This window comes from Canis lupus, chromosome 24, assembly GCF_011100685.1.
Source record: "Canis lupus familiaris isolate Mischka breed German Shepherd chromosome 24, alternate assembly UU_Cfam_GSD_1.0, whole genome shotgun sequence".
In the NCBI taxonomy this organism is placed as follows: domain Eukaryota; kingdom Metazoa; phylum Chordata; class Mammalia; order Carnivora; family Canidae; genus Canis; species Canis lupus.
Genome location: NC_049245.1, coordinates 36,312,746 through 36,325,363, shown reverse-complemented (window position 1 = coordinate 36,325,363; position 12,618 = coordinate 36,312,746). Strand labels below are relative to the sequence as shown.

Below are 12,618 nucleotides of genomic sequence, written 5' to 3'. Positions count from 1 at the left end.
TGAGTGAGAAATAACTACTTTCATGAGAATGAACATGGAAGAGATGTTGAATCTACTTATAAAAATCTAGAAATACTCATACCCACTCCTCTAATACTAGGTACTAAAGCTGCAGCCTTTCTATAGCAAATGGCTTCTCCCCCCAGTACAGTTATATGGATAGAAAGAAAAGTAATGCACCCTGCTGATTTTGATAAAATAGGCATTTACTCAAGTTTAATCACAGTTAAGAGAGCCAAAGCAACACTTCCACTTCCATTAATAAACATACTGTCAGCTGGCACACAAGGAAGAGATGGTTTGCGTGACAGTCCTGCTGAGACAAGAAGTGTTTCATTCCGGTTAACTTGTGACTCCGTGACGGCCAGCCGTGGGGCCTGGTGTCTTACCAAGGCCAAGGCCCATGAACTCTTCTCCTGCCAATGTGTGGCCCTTCAGGCTCCCTTCTCTTTCACGCCCAGATCCAGACAGGTAGCGGGTTTTCACACCGGTTCCTATCAGCTGAGCCAGCTCCAGCTGGCTGATGCATTTCAAGATCTAGTGGAAAAAATGCATGATAAATGAGTTCCCGTATCTGGCCTGAAAAGGTCACCGCAATCCTGGTCATTTGAGAGCTCTCTGAAACACAGAGCTTTTCAGGTAAGAATAATCTGAAGGTCTCAGAGTGGGTTGCCTAGTCCTGGCTAGGCAACCCACCAAATGCAGGCCTAGAAGACAGACTTTACTTTTTTTTTTCTCCCCAAACTATTAAAAAGGAAAAGAGAAAATAACCAAAAGAAAAGCTGGTATAGGGCAGCCTGGGTGGTTCAGTGGTTTAGTGCCGCCTGCAGCCCCGGGTGTGATCCTGGAGATCCGGGATCAAGTCCCACATCAGGCTCCCTGCATGGAGCCTGCTTCTCCCTCTGCCTGTTTCTCTGCCTCTGCCCTCTCTCTCTCTCTCTCATGAATAAATAAATAAAATCCTAAAAAAGAAAAAAAAAGCTGGTACAATGGGAGTTTGCTATATAGATGTTTAATTATGCAAATGTGATAAGTGCTTGAGAAAGACAAGCTGTTTGACTGGAGCAGAGAATCCCACCCACCATATTACCCAGTAAGTGCACCATCTGGTCTGATTTAGCCTCCTCACCTCCTTTGTACTCAACTCCACAGACACAAAACACTAGCCTCCCTGCTGTTCCATTAACTTGACATGTTTCCTACCCCAGAGCCTTTGTACTTGCTGTTCCTTATGCCTAGAACATGTTGCTTATACTCTTCCCCATGGCTCACTCCCAGCCTAAAGTCCCAGCTCAGACATGTCCCTGAGATGGCACGCATACTCTCTCCACCACCATCCCCTCCCTGGTCACGCTCCCGAACCCCCGTTAGCATTTACCACTTTTTGACATTATGCCATATATTTGCTTGTTCTCTGCCTTAAGTACCAACAGGGCATGAACTCTGTCTTATTCACTGCTGAATCCCCAGCACCCAGCTGGTGATTATTATTCGATTAACTGACTAAATGAGGACATGCCCGGGAATGGGTGTGCAGTTGGAAAAAAACACTGAACCTTCCGGCCCCATGGGGTCATTCTGGGTTTGAGAAGAATATATACCTATACACAAGCCTTCTCTCGACTGCAGCTTATCTGAAGAAATAGAAATTAATCCCTACTTCTACTGGAGGAAAACCTGCCAGAAACTTACCGAGGGATAGCATGGAGATCTCCAGGTAAACCCTTCTTGGGGGATTTTCATGGCAACTTCTGACTAAAGCTGAGTTTTTTTTTTTTTTTTTTAATTCATTTATGATAGTCACAGAGAGAGAGAGGTAGAGACATAGGCAGAGGGAGAAGCAGGCTCCATGCACCGGGAGCCTGATGTGGGATTCGATCCCAGGTCTCCAGGATCGTGCCCTGGGCCAAAGGCAGGCGCCAAACCGCTGCGCCACCCAGGGATCCCTAAAGCTGAGTTTTAAACTACCTTGCGTGTTGATCTTACAATCCAATCTCAGAGTATGGGAGTCTACTATGTCGCTGAGCATTGCTTGGTATTGTTACTTATAAACTCCCTGTTGACTGAAAAGGCCTCCCTGGACTGCTCCACATACAACGATACTACTAAACTACTACCAGTAAACTGCTTTTAACTCTTTTTCTTTTCCAGAGGTGAGAACGTGCCAGAGTCTCAAGTATGTCAACAATTTAGGGCGAGGACTTCTTGGCTCCAGCCTGATTTCTGAAGGTTTCTAACCATCAAATAGGTGGTAACTCATTTTAACATTTTTAGGTGCTGCTAGATACTTGGCAACCAGCAAGAACCCCACATAGATCATGCCTCCCAGGTGAAAAAAAGTTCTATGAGAGAAAACAGCTATTTATTGATCCACTACCTATTGTGACTCCTCAGAAAACAGGGTATTGCTTCTTAAAAACAAAACAAAGCAACAACAACAATAACCAAACGGTTCCTGGCTGGCTCATTTGGTGGAGCACTCAACTCTTGATCTTGGGGTCCTGAGTTTGAGCCCCACCCTGGGCACAGAGATAACTTGAAGAACCAAAACCAAAGTAACCAGCCTTCCCCCTCCCCCCACCCCATACACCTCCATCTTTTTTTTTTTTCCCATCTCTGTCTTTTCTAATATGGAAAACTCCAGGGTTGTGACGGAAAAGGAAAATCTGGGTGGAAGGGAACAAAGGTATGTACGATAATGAGCAGGAGGAGGATGGCTAACACCTACAGAGCCCTCAACACCTGCCAAATGCAATTCTGAGCCTGGCATAGGACCTCCCTGTACCTCCTGGCATGCCCATGCTGTCATGGGACTAAGGAACCCGCATCCCACACCAGACCCCAGCAGTCCAGCTCTGGGCCTTTCTCCTTAAGAACTTGACCCCATGGGGGAGGAGGCAGCCATTTCCCCTCTAGGCATGCACGGTCCCCACTACTCTGCACACACTCACCTCTACTCTTTCAGTTTTCTCTCTAAAGCAAGAAGAAATATATGTGTAGACACCAGAGAAATCAGGTAATGTAATTGAAGGGGAAAAAAAAGCAGAACTAAATCACCTGCATAGTTCTATTACTCAGGATGTTAACATTTTTTTTTATCCGTTCAAGTCTCATTCTCTGTGTAAGTTCAGAATGAATTTTTACTTCATATACTGTGACTACCTTTCCACAATCCAAGATCATTTTTATAACATCTTTAATTTTTTTCTCTAAAGTCTTTCTCAAAAACCAAAAACCAAAAAAAAAAAAAAAAAAAAAAAAAAAAAACCCAAATAAGAAAAAAAGTCTTTCTCAATCCATAGGTCCCTATTCCATTTATTTCTTGTCATTTATTTGGTGAAGAGTCTGGTCATTCACTTGGGTGTGGTGCCAGCAGAGTGGGGTGGCTTTCATCTCATAGAGTTTATAAACTGCATTCTCATGATACCATTTAAAAGCATGTGCTTCAAAGAAAAAAAAAAAAAAAAAAGCATGTGCTTCTGTCCCCTAGATTCCCTATAAATTTGCAGCACAGGCTTGAACTGATTCAAGTTTGAGTTTGTGGCAGAAACATCTCATAGGTGGTACTGGGGTTCCACTGGGGAACACATATGTCTGGCTGTCCCTCCTTTCAGCAACATTATTTCAAATACCCTAAGGAATGGTGTACCACACTTTTTTTTTTTTTTTTAAAAAGAACAATCCCTCATTGCTGGGATATCTAGGCTGTTTCTAATTAAATCTTTTCCCTAGAACAACTAAAATTTCAATGAATGACTTTTTGAACACATTTATACACATAATTATCCTAGGTGAGAACCTTAGAATACTGTGTAAATAGAAACATAAACCCACCAGCAATCTCCTTAGTGGCTTACTGTAAATGTTGAAAATTTCTCTTTAGATTCAACTAGGAGAGAGATCAGGCTCCCAGCTTTTTCTAAATCTATGTGGTGGCATTACGAGCCCCCAGGAGGTGCATCAGGGCTCAGGTTGATGTGCTCCCATGAAAACAAAGCTGCAGAAGTGCACTGTGTGAACATGAGCTGCTGGGGATGGGGTCGCTCTGTGAGGTGGTGCATCTGAACATACCCACCACAGTCCCAGAACCTGACTTTCAGATTTGTGAGGACTTGTGGATAAAGGAAAACCCAGAGTTAAAGCTAGGCTTGACTCAAGTAACTGACCAAAGAGAGCAGATGGACACTGAGTCACAGGAATACTGGAGTCCTCCTAAGAAAAGGCATTTACCAGGCTTTCAAAGGAAACACACCTCATGCCAGGAATTCCCAAGGTAGTTGCCATCGGTGTGCGCCACTGTAATGAGCGTCTTTATGGTGTCGATGTTTTTCTGCTTCATTTCTGTGATGCTGGAGCTGGCCGTCAGCAGGGAGAAGCGAGCAAGAGCCTGAACATAGGCATCTCGCTCCAGCTGCAACAGAACCCAAACAAGAGAGCACGCTGAGATTCCACCCTTAGCATGACCGTTTGCATATCTATGGGACTGTGTGTGCACTGGGCTCTGGACATCTGTACACACATCACCTAACAGGCTTCACACACATCAACACACCAGTGATTCCATGCTGGTATCCTCCTGCTACTGGAACATCCCTATACACTACATGGGTGAGAGCCGGCTCGCTCCTTTGCAGCTGACCTCAAACTTAAATTCTGGGTTCTATTCCCTCTGGAGGGAGTAGCAGAGGAATCTGTTGAATGCTAAGATTGCCCCCCCCCCCCCCTGCCAAACACACACACTCGAATATCTGCAACCATCTTGCAAGGTAGGCTTATTTTCTGAATTCTGTAAATGAGACCAAGGGTGTCTTAGAGGGGAGTTAGCTGGCCCAATGTCACGTGGCTAGAGAAGTAGCAGGGTTGGGTTCTGCAACCCAGGGCGTCTGATGTCAAAGCCTATGGTCTTGGTACAGAAAAAAAGTCTAACTGTAAAATGAACAAGAATAGAAGATCTGAGTTTTTCAAAATAAATGGGTGCAAATTCTTAGGAAGTGGTGCATAGGACCAACAGCCTCCTAATTTCCTAAGAATCTGAGAATTCTATTTTGTTTAGTTGCTTGAGTTTTTCAAGATTCAAAAGTCTACAGACATACTCATTTTGCAATATATGGTTTCTCCCAGAAAAGACGTGGAAATAAAGGAAATTATAACAAAAGGTGATCTTAAAAGGAAAAGTAGTATCTTAGCACTCGGGCAGGCAAATTAAGCAGATGAATAGGAAGTCTGTTTTGCCAAATCCAATCAAATAGCTTAGACCTCACCTACCCACTAAAGGAGGTTACAGTTCAAATCTCCAATTTTCCCCCTAATGAGGCTATTGTTAGGCACAAATATGTAGTCTTCCTCTTAGCAGGCAAGAGTAGATATTTTGCTGAGACTTTTTGGCTAATTGGAAATGTCTAATAGTTTTTAAATTTTGCCAAATCTGAAAGAACACAGACTACCAGCATCTCTGGAGCCTCACTGACGTCCACTCACCTGCATTCCAAAGATGCAGGCAATCCGGATTGCACATCGGATGCCCTCCAAACACAGGGAGGCCACCTCTGTATCATCACAGTTCTGCAGTCCGATGCTGTAGGCTGCCAACAGCGGCGTCCAGACCAACTGGAAGGAAGCAAGGTTTCAATAATGTCTAGAATTTTAACATGGAAAGAGCACTGAGAGGGCATACTGTTAGTTATGAGCACAGCCAGGATGCCAAGTTCACTGTTATTTTGATTTCAATCTACTCCATTCACAATATAAAATAGTTCTTCCGGGGGATCCCTGGGTGGCTCAGCGGTTTAGTGCCTGCCTTTGGCCCAGGGCATGATCCTGGAGTCCTGGGATTGAGTCCTGCATCAGGCTCCCTGCATGGAGCCTGCTTCTCCCTCTGCCTGTGTCTCTGCCTCTATCATGAAAAAATAAATAAAATCTTTAAAAATAAATAAGTTAATTCTTCCTAGATTATGGTCAAATATATCACTATAAATATGCTCCTAGGCATAGTTTTTAAAAATTTAGCTCAATACAAAAGGAAGGTAGATAGATACGTGGCTAGTGCCACCACTACATCCCCCTGGGCTCATGGCAGACATTACTCATCAACTAGAGAGCCCACTCCCTCCTGAGTCTATTCAGGGCATGAAAATTCTTCTTAAAAAAAAAAGAAAAAGAAAAGAAAATTCTTTGCACAGTGCAGCAGGCAGCTGTTGCCAATCAGAGATTGGCACATAAAACCTACATGCAATTTATAGTCTATAAACTTAGTTTATTGAAAGGTTCCTAATTAAAATTATTTAGACTTTACTTTTCCTCCAATTTTCCTGTGAATTCCCTGGAAATAAAGGTTCACAAAAATCTAGAAATTATTAACTAACAGGATACTGACAGGATATTTATAGTAATAAAAACACCTTAGAGAAAAATTATGTGCTGTGTTTATTAAGCCTGTGTCTTTTCTAGACATTTTAAAAATAGACTTCAGGATACTGTCTTTTACTTCCAATTAATTTCATCTGGTAAACTAATAACCCTGAGGCCAGAGGTGAAAGGTCAAAATAAAATAATCTCTTCTGCCTGAATGATTTTTAATTCATTCAATCCCCCAGCAGCCCCAACCACAATCCTGTGTTTGGCCCATTTTACAGGTGATAAACACAGAGAGAGAGAGAGAGAGACTGAATAAGCTGACCAAGATCACAGAGCTATAAAGTGGCAAAGGCAAGATTCAAACCAGCCATTCTGACTGTGGAGGCCACAGCAATCTAGCACTTATAGCTGCGGCTGGTACATCCTCTGTATCATCAAAAAGCTTTTGGGAAGGACTCACTTGAGTCACTATTCAGACAGAAGCACCCAGACCTGGCCTCTCCTCTCCCCTCCCTCTTCACTATGATAAAGTCACTGGTTAGCTTCTAGCTGGGCACCTGCAGAATCAGGACGAACCAGGTCCTCGTTTCTCAAGATACTCACTTTGAACATTGGCCGGACGTGGTCCAAGTGAGTGGCACTTGTGAATGGAGCTTTCGCATGGCTCACAGCCTCCATCAGAGCTTTTGCTGTTCTAGCCATCTGCTCCATCTCCAGGTTGTACAGCAGCCGTCTCTGTTTTTCACTAGCTACGCCTACAAAGAAATGAGAGTCTAACAGCAGCCACTGGCACCCACTGAGTGCTCGCTATGGGCTAGGCACAGTTTTAAAAGATTTATGATCAAGTCACAAATCCTCCTGAGGTCCTCTATGAGTGTGTTCCAAATATGACCATTTTACTGAAGAAAAAATATGGCACAGGGAGGCTCAGCACCTTGCCCAGGGACATATCGCCAGTAAGTAGTGGAGGTGGGACATGCCCGCATCCAGTGTGGCTCTACAGCTTGTGCTCTAAATCTCTGCACTCTGCTGAAACCAATAGTGCCACAGGGCCTTCCCTTACAGAATTCTCATCAAGGTTGGCACTATCACCACTGCCATTAAAGCAGTCTTAAGGAATATTTTGTGGGGATAATTTAGCTCTTAGATTACTCCTTTTTTTTTTGATTACTCATTTTAAATTCCTTCTTGTAGCTAATCACAAATCTAGCAAGAAGATGGTTATAATTATGAGAGAATCAACATAATCACAATAATTTAAACACATTTACTATTCAGGTATCTAGTTACGCAAATTAAATTTATCATTGGGGGACTTAATCATGCAATCTGATACCCTTGAAAATTAGAATGGAAATAATTTGTCATTAGACCTTACTCTGCTTAGTAGATTTGGTTGCGATCGTATGTTCTTTTGTTTCTTTCATGGCAATTTTCTTGCCTTCTATTTCTTCATAGATGCTTGAGAGATATTCTTCTGGTAGATCTTTACTATCATTGATACCCCGATTCATTTTAATGTATTGTTCTTTCGTCATTTTATTTTTTACCTGAAATTTTAAAAAATTAAAAACCATTTAGAAAACATCTAATGGCCCCCCAAAAAACTCCTTATTTACCCACTACAATATATAATTTGTTCAAATATTTTACCTGAGGGCTGTGCAAGTCTGTGGTTAGCATGATAATTGAATATGCTAAGACATACGCAGTGTCAGCACTAGCAAACAGGGTTTGCCTGGAAGAGAAGGTTCCAGATGTAAGAACATGCAGAGAAACAGCTATAATGGAGACACGATTCACTGAACACAGACCAATTGTTCCACGTGATGCCAAACTAGTCAAGAGTATTCATGCTTTCACCATCATCGAATAATAACTAATGACCCTGAGTGTAGAAAAAGCTAATTAAGAAATCATGTCAGGTTTTAAGTTTCTCTGATAAAGCAGTTTTAAGGGTTTTTTTTTTTTTTTTTTTTTTTTTTATTTATTTATGATAGTCGCACAGAGAGAGAGAGAGAGAGAGAGGCAGAGACACAGGCAGAGGGAGAAGCAGACTCCATGCACCGGGAGCCTGACGTGGGATTCGATCCCAGGTCTCCAGGATCGCGCCCTGGGCCAAAGGCAGGCGCTAAACTGCTGCGCCACCCAGGGATCCCAGTTTTAAGGGTTTCTTGGGGGAAGATTTTATTTACTCAGTTAAAAGTCAGTGAGAGAGAGGGAACATGAGTGGGGTTGGGGGGTGGGAGGGTGGGGGGGGCAGGGATCAGATTTCCCACTGAGCAGGGAGCCTGACGTGGGACTCAATCCCAGGACCCTGAGATCATGACCTGAGCTTAAGGCAGCTGCTTAATTGAGCCATTCAGGTGCCCCTTAAGTTTTTTTTTTTTTAAGTCAAGTTTTAAAAAAGATTCTTAAGGTACAGCCAGACCATGGATTAGTGTGTGGCAAGCGAGGCACTCAGAGCACAAAAATGCCCCAAGGCCCACACTCCAACCTGGAGAGTGAGGCCCCCTTAGAGTTTGCACAGCTCTGCCTCAGCTGCTTCACACTGGTTATGTTTCTGAGAACATCTACTTTGTACTGGGCACTGGGGAGAAAAAGGATGAAAACTCCTGTTCAGAGGCACCTGGCTGGCTCACTCCGTAGAACATGTGACTCTTGATCTTGCAGGTGTAGGTTCAAGCCCCACACTGGGTGCAGAGATTACTTAAAAAAAAAAATCTTAAAAAAAAAAAAAAAAAGAAAGAAAAGAAAACCGCTATTCAGTTATTACTTACAGCTTACATTACCCACTATAATGCTGAACAGCAGAAATTTGAAAAAAATATTCATGTTTTTCTACATAATATGCTGGTGAAGTCAAACTTTTTTTGCTTTAGGCAAGAAAAGACAAAAATGTGTGGATGCGTGGCCTCAAAATAGGCGAGGCTAAAGCTATAAAAACTAGTCTGTCCAAATTGTCCCCAAAAGGAGAGGGAGAAACTCTGAAGAACATAACAAGAAGTCTGCATACAACTTGAAGCAATCTAACATGTTTAGCCACTGAAAGAAACGGACCAAGGGTCCCCAGATCCACACAAGAGAGATGTCCAAAGTAAGTAATATCTTGGGGCGTCTGGGTGGCTCAGTTGGTTGAGCGTCTACCTTTGGCTCAGGCCATATTCCTGAGGTCTGGGGATCTAGCCCCAAGTCAGGCTCCCTGCTCGGTGGGGAGTCTGCTTCTCCCTCTCCCTCTGCCTTTCCCTCTGCTTGTATTCTCTCTCACTCTCTCAAATAAATTTTAAAAATCTAAAGAAAAAAAAGAAAAAGAAAAAAGTAACATCTCTGCCTTCTCGGGAAATTCTTCTTCTTTTTTTTAAAAGATTTTATTTATTTGTTCATGAGAGACAGAGAGAGAGAGAGAAACAGAGACACAGACAGGGGGAGAAGCAGGCTCCATGTAGGGGGCCCAATGTGGGACTCAATCCCGGGACTCCAGGATCTCACCCTGAGCTGAAGGCAGACGCTTAACCCCTAGCCACCCAGGCATCCCATTCTCGGGAAATTCTAATGTCCACTGGGTTAAAATGACCAGATGCTGCCTCTGTTTTCCATGCATCTAATGGAAACAGCTCACTGTACACTTGGGAGGATTAAAAGCAATTAATATGAATATCAAGTTGACCTGAGAGCAAACTGTTATCAAAAGGTCTCTATTGAACAATTTCTACATCATGTTCACAGCATATTCAGACATTTTTCACTTCAAGCTCAGGGGAAAGAGTGTGAGCTTTTTAGTTAGACAATCCATTTTCAATCCTCCTCTGCTACTTACCAGCTGATTAACTCTGGACAGGTTGCTAAATCTCCCAGAGCTTCAGTTTCCTCTCTAATAACTAGAGACACTACTCCCAGGCTTACCATTAATTAAATGAAATGTATATAAAACTGATGACATGGCTGACATATAGGAAATGTGTTTGTTTTAAAAAATTTATTTGAGAGATAGAGACAGACCATGTGCATGCATGTGTTTGTACACATGGGGGACAAGGAGCAGAGGGAAAAAGAATCTTAAGCAGATTTTCCCACTGAGCACAATCTGACATGGCGCTCGATCTCACGACCCTGAGATCATGACTTGAGGTGAAACCAAGAGTCGGACACTCAACCAACTATACCAACCCAGGTGCCGCAGGAGATATTTAATAAAGGTTAGCTCTCTTTTTTTAATTTCCACTTTCTACGAAAACATGTACTACCCACCCAAAGAGGAGCCAAGATAAAATCATGTACTTAGGTGGGTTTTATTAGTTATGTGTTCATTTTTGTAACCTGCTCATCAGTACATAACCAAAGAAAAACCCAAATCCTTGAGATCTACCCTATATATTAAATCAAGGAGTTGTTCTGAATTAGGAAGAGGTGCCCAAAGGCCTCCCCTCAACTCACAATATTACTCTTATCAAAATTAACAGCGCAGGCTCTAGCTATATGAACGTGGGCAAGTTACTCAGCTTCTCTGGTCCTCAATCTCCGTGGAACAAAAAGAGAATCTGTGAAGTCTTACGTGAGATAATCCCTCAGCACAGTGTCTGGCACATGGAAACAAACTTTAGTTGTTTGGCACAGATTTAGGAAGATTAAACTCAACTCCCAACCAAACTAAGATCAGTGCTCTGAGACAGGCAAAAAAATAACATGGAAGGAACTTAAACACAGCGCTCACCCCTGGTTGCACTCTATGTATCTCGCAGCAAATTTCTCCATTAATCGATCAATCTTCTGGGCTTCCCCAGGTAGGCGGAAACCTTCTAGAAACGTCCTCAGGGCTGAGACAAATTCCTTTTCACAGAAGTCAAGTTGGTCCACGTAGGCATACATCACTTCCTTGTTGAACCTTGTGCTGTCTCCCAGAAAATCACCTACTTGGGTCTGAAACATACACACCCACTCACATCTGGCAACTGTGATATGTGAACCCACAGCAAACACACACTTCAGGCAGAGTAGGCAGGCAGAATGCTCTGCTCTCAACACCCAGAACATGCTGGCCTACTGGAAAAGCTAGGTGACTCCCCACCTGCCCGCCCACCCATCCATTCCAGGGTTAGTCTATCCTGTCTCGGACGAAGAAGGACGAGTAGGCACAAGAGACTTAAAGATGAAAGAATGATGGTACACACTCAGGAGGGAGGTTAACTTCAGACAGGCAGCCAGAAGTTTCTAGTAGTCAGGGGACACTTCTAGTTCTAACGCCGTCTACCAAGTACACACCCTCCCATTGGGAAGCTTTTTGTGATGCTGGCCGAAGGAAGAAGTAGGACTGGTGTAAACAGGGGTGTGGACAATAGCCACTGCGCTCAGGGTCAGCCACGCTCTAGGCTAAAGCTAGGCAGGTCTCAGAATCACCTGATCAAACTGATACACAAGCGTCCAAGCCCCAGTCTTACAGAATCAAGGCGCTCCTCCTGGTGCAGGAATTGGGCAATGTCTTCAACTGACGTTCCTAGCATGCCCTGCTCCTGGAGAAACTGGATGCCTCTCTTGGGTTTCTTGTTGAAACTGTTACAAGAAGAGACAGGACACGGGTTACGTATTTCAAAATCGGGAGGATAAAAAAAAGCAGGCATTTGAAGCATAAACAAATCATTGCCTATCACCTCAGGAAGGTCCTGCGTGTCCTGGTGGCTTCTCTGAATTTCACCTTTAATTTCTGACCTAGCTATATAGCAGAGTCTGATGGCTGTCACTCAACATCTGTTCTCCTCTTCTCCAATAGTAAGAACCCTCGATGTTTAGTCAGGCACACCACTACCTGGAATAAAAACTACATTTTTCTGCCTCTCTTAAACAAAGTATGACCATGTGATAACGTTCTGGTCTATGATCTAAGAGCAGAAGTGGTATGAATACCTCTAGGAAGGATCCTTAAACAAAGCTGGCTTGGCTGGGAGGTATACTTTTTCAGTATCCCCTTTATTCCCTAATATATGTGTGATGGCTGGTGCTCTAGCAGTCACCCTAAACCATGAGGCAAAACAATGAAGGTGAAAATTGTGTTAAGGATAGCAAAGCAGAAGGGTGCCTGGGTGGCTCAGTTGGTTAAACATCTGACTCGATTTCAGCTCAGGTCTTGATCTCAGGGTTGTGAGATCGAGCCCCATGTCAGACGCTGTGCTGGGCATGGAGTCTGCTAAAAATTCTCTTTTTCTCTCTCCCTCTGCGCTTTCCCCCGCAAAAAAAGAAAAGAAAGAAAGGGATGATGAAAGAGAAAGAGTA

The 12,618-nt window shown here is 43.3% G+C and overlaps 1 protein-coding gene across 5 annotated transcripts in view; it reads right to left on the bottom strand.

Moving 5' to 3' along the window:
* Positions 1–12,618, bottom strand: part of ARFGEF2 (ADP ribosylation factor guanine nucleotide exchange factor 2) — a 95,962-nt gene that overhangs the window by 40,334 nt on the left and 43,010 nt on the right. For all 5 annotated transcript variants that reach the window (XM_038572544.1, XM_038572543.1, XM_038572546.1 and 2 more), the window contains exons 15-22: positions 11,790–11,901; positions 11,066–11,271; positions 8,008–8,092; positions 7,733–7,904; positions 6,958–7,109; positions 5,479–5,607; positions 4,253–4,411; positions 390–537 (exon numbers count right to left, since the gene is read on the bottom strand). In XM_038572544.1, coding sequence (XP_038428472.1) covers positions 390–537; positions 4,253–4,411; positions 5,479–5,607; positions 6,958–7,109; positions 7,733–7,904; positions 8,008–8,092; positions 11,066–11,271; positions 11,790–11,901 — 1,163 coding nt within the window. The remainder of the gene's footprint in view (positions 1–389; positions 538–4,252; positions 4,412–5,478; positions 5,608–6,957; positions 7,110–7,732; positions 7,905–8,007; positions 8,093–11,065; positions 11,272–11,789; positions 11,902–12,618) is intronic.